At 47.7% G+C, this 8,195-nt stretch overlaps 1 protein-coding gene across 1 annotated transcript; it reads right to left on the bottom strand.

Moving 5' to 3' along the window:
• Positions 1-334: 334 nt before the first annotated feature.
• Positions 335-2,278, bottom strand: CUNH11orf91 (chromosome unknown C11orf91 homolog). The gene is made up of 2 exons (XM_041679281.1): positions 1,729-2,278; positions 335-565 (listed from the first exon to the last, which is right to left on the bottom strand). Exons 1-2 carry the CDS (start codon positions 2,222-2,224, stop codon positions 480-482), a joined length of 582 nt encoding a protein of 193 aa, XP_041535215.1. The 5' UTR covers positions 2,225-2,278; the 3' UTR covers positions 335-479.
• Positions 2,279-8,195: the final 5,917 nt, after the last annotated feature.

The raw sequence follows: 8,195 nt of genomic DNA, 5'->3' as shown, positions 1-8,195 counted from the left end.
CACACTGTCCTTCCCCTCCAGATGATGCAACATTCAAAATGCCGCATTGAAAGCAGAGAACAGGCTTCTCACCTGCCAGTGCCTTGACCGTGGGGCTTCCTGTGAGAAACAACTATCTTTCACAATTAGTCTGTGGGGCCTTGATCGTGGGGCTCTACGTCTTTCCCATACATGGGCCAGCCTGCTGTGTCTAGCAGTGAGTGTTGGCTCTGCTCCTTAGACTGCAGGAGACTTGGAATAGCAGGTCAGACAGCAATCCTACACCCCATGAGAGTGGTCCCCAACATCAGCAGAGAGGACAGACGTCATAAGATTTACCATGCAAGTAGGCACTGTATGTGACGTATGTTCCAGGAGCAACAATAACAGTAGTAAAGACAGAACAGAAAATAACCATCTTCGAAATGACAACAAACAGGACACATTATCTAAGCACTAACACCTAAGGAGGTGGCTGCCCAGCTCTGGAGGGCAGCTCCTCAGGAGACAGGGGCCGACTTTCCAGGTTGCCTGGTCTTCTTCAGTCCTTGTAATTTTTCATCTTTCAGCGCCTTCAGGAATTTATCTGCAGGAGAGCAAAACAGACTCAGCTGTAGCTGGGAAAGGCTTTTGGTTTGTTTCTCAAGGTCTTCCTATGTAGCTCCAGGCTGTTCTGGATCTCCTGATCCCTCTGCCTCAGCCTCCTAAGTACTGGGAGGCGTGCACCACCTCCGCTCAAAGGAGGAATCTTCTAACTTCCAGGGCAAGCTTCTGAGAAGCAATTGTGCACAACCCTAAATAAAGTCTCCTTAGCAGCCCAAACACATCTAATCATATGAGTGAAAAAACTAACTCTAGGGACGTCTCCTGTGCCTATGCAAAAGAGTATCCTACAGGATGAATTGGAGACCATTCCCATGGCTGTTCCAACCTAAGTTGGTCTTTTTTCATACTTCACCTCCCTGTGTGGCAGAAGGGAGTAACTTAACAGGTGAAATGGTCTTTCCAGTGATATCTGTCCTCCTCTAGTAGTCAAATTCAAGCCTTAGAACAGATGGCGAAAAAGGACAGCCTATGACTACGAAAGCCTGAACAATTGGCCCTTCTGGAAATGCAGTTGGATTTAACTCCCTAGCTGCCCAGTAGAGAGGAATCAGTTCATATTCCAGAGGACTCCTGCTTACACCAATACACTTGGTCAGCTCTGGGGTAGATCCCCAAAACCTGAGTCCTAAGATCAGATGTCAGAGTCCAAGATTCTGTCAGAGGGCTCTAAGGCATGGGGCCCATGGAAGGGCAGAGGCCAGGGCTCCTCATTGAATGACTGAGGGCCTTCAAGGTTTGGGCAGTTCCTACCATCTCTTCCCACCCACAGACTCCAATTTAAGACTGAATATTGAAGATTAAGGCCTCTAGAGATAGGCAGCCTGTGGTGGGTGAAGTTCCAGACCACAGAAATGTGGTACTGTTTTGTAGGAAGGTGAAGTTTAGGAAGGGGGTACTTCAGGTGTCAAGACCCAAAGGGTGAGCCCCTGAGGGGTGGGGTTTAACACTAAGGACTTGAATAACTCAGGTGTATTGAGGCAGGGGTCGGTTGAAATTCAGCACGTGGGGGTCTGGACCTTTGGAGGGCAGATTTTGGAAGTGGGACTCTGGGCTGGGGACAGTCTGGGGTCACATTCTGGCGACTGATGGACTCTAGCGGACAATTAGGGCATCTAGGGTTGGGCTCGGTTGGCGGTCACGCACAGCGCTGGGAGTCGAAGCCGTCTCCAGTGATGGTGAGCAGCTCCAGCTCCTTAATCCGGATCTCTAGCTCGCACAGCTCCTCGGGGTGGGAGGCGGTGGCGAGCCAGGAGGTCGTGGAGCCGGGTACTAGGGCTGAAGTTGCCGTCTCGGGCCCTGGCGGCGGCGAGTAGAAGAAGCGCAGAGGCTCATAGGGTATAGAGGCCAGGCCGGACGGCCAAGGAGGAGGGCACGGACGCTCGCTGGGGGGACCCAGGCCAGGAGGCGGCGGCACCGTGGCTGGGGGCGCCAGAGGCAGGGGTCGGACCCCCGCTATCCCCGCCACCCCGGCCGCCGGCGCCCCGCCCGCCTTCAGTGGCACAAAGAGCTTCTTCCAGATGTTAAAGTCGCTCAGCGGAGACGACGAGATGCCCCGGTCATAGAGTGACGGGAAGTAGAGGGGCGGAGCCGGCCGCTGGCTCATCTTGGGGTTCTGGCTGCCGCGCCGCCCCTTCGGCATCTTTTGAAAGGGTGGCTGCGTGAGAGGAACCCCGCGCCGGGAGACGCGTGCCAAGGCCCCGCGTCTGGGAATTCGGAGATTCCACAGGCCCCGCCCCGACGGAGCGCGGCCCCACCCTTCGCTCTCGCCCCGCCCCGAGAAGGCGGGGCTCTCGAGAGCGAAGGCCCCGCCCCGCGAGCTGCCTGGGCGGAAAGCCAGGTTCGTTTTCGGTCTTTGTTGGTACCCACTGCAGCCTTTCCCTACTGACTCCAAAATTGCCGTGGCTCCCTTTCGTCTCGGCTAGGCTCCTCTCAGAGCCCTTCAATTCGATTTCTGCTGCTCTCGAATACTAATACTGCTCCCGGAGTTGGCCAAGATTACGAAAGAAATTCAGCCTTCCTCTCCTTTTATCCGAGAGCGGAAAATATTTCCCAACAAACGGGTTCTGGCACACTTGACTCATTATTTAGGAAACTGAGAAAATGGGTGGCTGACTTGATCCTCTAGAGAGACAGGAGGAAATTTTTTTTTTTTTGATAAATTTAGCGATACTGTGCAAGATCATGGAACGGGGGAACCAGTCTGAATTTGTAATGACTCCGAAGCAAACAATTTTATTTTCTCTATGAAGTTTAATTCTCTTTTAGACATGTAACTTATCAGGGGCTGACAGGCAGTTTAACACCAAAAGGAAATCCTCATGGGGCCACCCAAACACCACACCCATTCCTGAGAACTGGATGTTCTGCCCACAGAACAGGTACATCTCATTTCTATGAAATATTAGTCATTAGCTAAGGAGAGGTCAGTTTCCTTGAGGACTCCAAAACTGGTTTGTTTTTTTTTTTTTTTTTTGGTTTTTTGAGACAGGGTTTCTCTGTGGCTTTGGAGCCTGTCCTGGAACTAGCTCTGTAGACCAGGCTTGTCTCGAACTCACAGAGATCCGCCTGCCTCTGCCTCCCGAGTGCTGGGATTAAAGGCATGCGCCACCATCACCCGACCAAACTGGTCATTTTGGGCAAGTAGTTTGACTTGGGGGAGAAGCTGTTTTGGTTTTTGAGGTAAGGTAGTCCAACCTGGCCTAGAACTTTCTATGTGGACCAGGTTAGAGGAGTCCTCCTGTCTCTCTACCTGGTGGAATTAGAGGCAAGCATTACCACGCCTAGCGTGGTGCTTGACTTGTAAATCAGGTTTTTTTCCTTTTTTAAGTTATGTGTACGCATGAATTTATGTGTTTCATAGGCACGGAGAAGCCCACAGAAGTCAGGTGAGGATGTGGGTTCTGGGAACTGTACCAGGGTCTTCTGCAAGATCAGTCAGTAAATGCTCTTAGTGAAAGAACCACCTCATCAGAGCTGTTAAGTCAGTTGTATATAAAATAGAAATAAGAACTCCATGAGAAATAAGAGTCCTTTGAGATAAGAGTCCCTCCTCCACCTCCTACAGTAAAGAGCAAAGGCTATTTTATTATGTAAACAAGATGAGCCTAAGTTAACAATGAAAAGGACAATATGGTAGGTATGCCTAAGGCACAGAAATTTACCCAACAGCTCTCCCACTAATGAAATATCCGTTATGTGCTCCAGCTGCCCCACATCCAGTTACTTGTGGATGGTCACTAGGCAACAGGGGCACTTTCTGGCTTCCGGCTCACAGAGGGCAACTTTCCCTTTTTCTCCCCTCCCCTCCCCACAGCTGCATGACCTATTGTTTTCTCCTCCCAACTCAAATAAATCATCCTCGAGTTACCCTGTGCCTTGTTTTTAAAATTCTTTCATTTTGATATCAAAAGCCCGTTTTAAAAGGGGACCCTGTGTCCTACCATGGTAAGGTCAGGGTTGCCTTCATGGCCTCTGGTCTCCAAGTTCCTCTTCTAGCAAGTAGGCTGACTCTTACTGGAGGCTGTTTGTGTCATAATCTAAGGGCCATGCTAGTCTAAGGAACACAAAACAGCCCTTTATTGCTAGCCTGAATTATCCATTGTGCTGGTGTGGACTTGAGGCTTTGGGAAGTCCCACTCCACAATTCCCACTATTTCAAAAAATGTTCTCAAAAATGCAGTCCAGCCTTTATGCTTGTTTTTCTAAGTACATGTATTCCCGTGTCCTTGCAGAGGTAGGAAAAATTGAAATTAGTGAAACTGTTAATGAAAGTTAACGATTAAACAGATTAATGAAACTAAAGTCTGTGAGCTAGGCTAGCAGAGTAAGGTGTAAGAAGCCTGGCAGATGAGACATTCGAGTAAACCTTATCAACCAGAACAATAAGGTGTGCTAAGCTTGGTCTGCTTCCTCCAGACATGCTCCACCTCCCACAGTTTCCAGAACTTCCTAAAAACAGCAGCACCAGCTGAAGAAGCAACAGCCCAAAGCCGAGCCTGTGGAGGAATTTCACACTGAAACCTTAACAAAACTGAAAGCTTGGGAATTACTTTTGTGGGGTGCAAAGTCCAGGGCAAACTCAGGAGTAGAGCAGGATCAACTGTGTGGCCTTCAGCGTAGCCACTAGAGAGGAGATGCTGCTGCCTGGCGTCCATGTGGCTATGCAGTCCTTTTCCTTTGCTTCCTTCGCCCACAGAGGCTGGAGGAAGTAAACACTAGCTCTCCCCATTCCCCTTGCAGCTCACATAGTTACACGGTCCAGACCCAGGCAGAATATATGAGCAAGAAGACACCTGCGAGTTTTGTAAGACAGATTTTAATTTCCTAGTAAGGAAAACTGAAACACAAGGCTTTGAACGTGGATGCAGTGCAGAACTTTGTGTTTGTGAGGGAAAGATGAAGCCCCCACTAATACAGCAGCTCAGACGGTGCTGACCAATAGGACCAAAGCTAGTAGCTGCTCATCTCGGGATTGTGGCTGCAACAGCAAAACAATCCAGTTTTATTTGATTACATTAGTTGGGTTGTCTGCTGCTTGTAGCAGAACACCTGAGAGTCACAGTTTCAACAACAACAAGTGTATTTTGTTTTACTGGGCCTTTGCAGAACTTCACTTGGGTAAACCTCCAGAAAAAAACATGCCCGTTCTTTATGCTTTGGTCATGGGAACTTTTATTAAGTTTCCCAAGACTGAAAGGATAGATGTAATTTCCCAAAAGGCAATTGAAGTGTCTGTTACTAGAAGGGAGGGAACAGAGACCACGCGAGCCAAATCCCCCATTGCAGCAGGTCCCATCATTGTAACTGTCAATGGATGCCCAGACGTTTGCTCTGTTCACTGCCTCCCCGTAACAGCTCAGGGTTTTGCTCTCCTGCCAACCTTTCTCACAGTAACTGTGAAGTAGTTTTGGTTGCAACAGTTAGAAACTTGATCGAGTTAAAAACTCAGAACAGAGAAGAAGGGATTAATAAGGGGAGGACTAACTGAATCCCAAGGCAGAGCTGCCTAAACTCCATACCCTAGCCAGGGAAACGGGTGCCACCTGTGATCTGTCTATAATCTTTAAACACTCGGTGGGTTTGGGTAGAGGTAATACTACTCATATTGAAAACTGAGAATTATGGGAGCAACCATACTGATCATGCTTAGGGTCATGCCTCACACAAGTTCTTAGGCTGTAGCCAGGACCTGTATAGGCCTGAAAGTCAAGTTTACTCCAGAGGCTGAGGTAGGAATAGCAAAGGTTCAAGGCCTGCCTGGGCAGTTTGACAAAAACCTATCTCAAAATAAAAAGGGCTGGAGTTGTAGCTGATTGTAGAGCACTTGGAAGCCACACAACGTTCTGGGTTCAGTTCCTCATACTGTGAAAACAGAAGTGCTCATGCAACCATTGTTGGGATAATCTTTTTGTACACTGTGTGCAAACACGTCTCTGTTTAACCTCACCTGCCTATGGCATTTTCTGATTGGTTTGATTAAGCTAGGCAGGAGAGGATAGGTTGGACTTTCAGGCAGAGATAAGAACTCTGGGAAAGAATGTGAGGCAGGAGATTTCCCCAGCCAGACGTGAAGGAAGTCAGATGTACAATACTGAGAAGAGGTAATAAGCCAGGTGACAAAAAAAAATAGCTTAATATGCACGGGTTAATTAAAGTTTTATGAGCTAGTTGGGAGCAAGTGTAAGCTTTCATAATTAATAAAAAGTCTCAGTGTCGGGCTGGAGAGATGGCTCAGCAGTTAAGAGCATTGCCTGCTCTTCCAAAGGTCCTGAGTTCAATTGCCAGAAACCACATGGTGGCTCACAACCATCTGTAATGAGGTCTGGTGCCCTCTTCTGGCCTGCAGGCATACACACAGACAGAATATTGTATTCATAATAAATAAATAAATAAATAAATAAATATTTTTTTGAAAAAGAGTCAGTCTTGATTACAGCTTCTACTTGCATACCTTAAAAAAAAATTTTTTTAAAAAAATGTCTCAGTGTCATTGCTAGGGAGCTGGCGATCCAAAGAAACCACTGCATTCCGCGCTGAAAGGTGCCAGGTCTTGTTGGGTTCAGAGAGGTTGGGTTTATGAGTTACAACACAAAACTTCAGGTCTGGCTCAGCGTAAGTCACCACCATTCGTCACACCACACCTACATTTCCCTACAACCAGATGAATGGGGATTTACTGTGAAGTCACCACCATTCGTCACACCACACCTACATTTCCCTACAACCAGATGAATGGGGATTTACTGTGTCAAGCATAGCAGGGCTAAGAACCACAGTGCCTCCACCCACCCTCAGGGAAGCTAATCACAGAGAGGAAATGACCCCTCTACAGATTAGGAAGCTTGAGCTCCTGGTTTAGAAGGGTCATCCCCTGCAGGCCATAAGCCATCCTTCCCTTTGCCAGAGGCTCTGCACAGTGACTGGGGCGGTGTTTCAATGGATTACTGTAGGCACTGGTCAGGAAATAAGGCTCTCAGTGGTCATTCTTCTCAATCCCATATAAGATGAGTATATATGAACAGGGGCCTTAGATGAGATAAATAAGATTATTCATCAAAGAATTTTATTCCAATAATGTAAGAAATTGGAAAGGAGCCTTCTGGTCAGTTCCTCTTTCCATCAGGCAGTGGGTTAAGTATGGGGAGATTTGCTGTAAGCCTGAGGCCTCGGTAGCCCTTACAGCCCTGTTCTCTGCTATGTTAGGCAGTTTTTGTGATTGTGGGGGAATGCCTGAGAGAAACAACTTAGGAAAGAAGGAAGTGTATTGTGGCTTCCAGTCTCAGAGGCCTCGTGGCTGGCTGGCTCCATTGCTTTTCCATCTGTGACAAAGCAAACCATCAGGGCACCGAGTGTGTGGCAGAGCAAAGCAAACCTCGTGGGCTCCAGGAAGCAGAGAGAGGAAAGAGATGAGGACCCAGTATTCCCTTCAGAAGCATGCCCCTCAATTGCCTCATTTCCTCTGCCAAGTTCCACCTCCTAAAGATTCTGTCATTTCCCAATCCATAGCACCATCAGCTGGGGACTAAAATGTTCACGAATGTGGTTTTGGGTAGTACTCCCTATACCCCAATAATTTAACCTGCATACTGCTTATCACATACAAATGCATTCATTCCCCTTCAGATCCAAGGTGTGTGCAGAAAGCCCAGGCTAGTGTTGCTTTTGTTTTTCCTTTAAAGCAATGAACAGGACTAGTAATAAGTTGCTTGCCTACTGTGCATGAAGCTCTTGGTTCCATCTCTAGCACCTCATAAACTGGGTAGTATAGCACAATTAATAAAAATCCAGAGACATAAATTGGGGTTCAACCTGAAGGTCAGAAAAGCCAAACAGCCAGCCATTGGCCCTTACCTCTACTTCCATCTGAAATGGTGATCCAGGAATCTCAGAATGAGACTGTATCTATGAGCTGTCTCCTCCAGTCTTATGTTCCTCTATAGGGCTGGGATTAAAGGTATGCACCACTGGGATTAAAGGCATGCACCACTCGGCCTCGTTTCTGTGGCAAACTAGTTTGGCTACTGGGATTAAAGGTGTGTGTCACCACTGCTTGGTCTGTAAGGTTGACTACTATCTGTTCTTCGGGCAAGCTTTATTTATTAAAATACAAA

Source organism: Microtus oregoni, unplaced genomic scaffold, assembly GCF_018167655.1.
Source record: "Microtus oregoni isolate MIOR12 unplaced genomic scaffold, Mior012 000031F_ref0000149, whole genome shotgun sequence".
NCBI lineage: Eukaryota > Metazoa > Chordata > Mammalia > Rodentia > Cricetidae > Microtus > Microtus oregoni.
This window is presented reverse-complemented; position numbering and strand designations above follow the sequence as displayed.

What these genes read in the sequence shown, in the direction of transcription:
- CUNH11orf91 (XM_041679281.1), bottom strand. Translation starts at nt 2,224, where the DNA reads ATGCCGAAGGGGCGGCGCGGCAGCCAGAACCCCAAGATGAGCCAGCGG. An exon ending in CGGCTTCGACTCCCAGCGCT is followed by an intron (nt 566 to 1,728) that starts GTGCGTGACCGC and finishes GCTCTCCTGCAG; the next exon opens with ATAAATTCCTGAAGGCGCTG.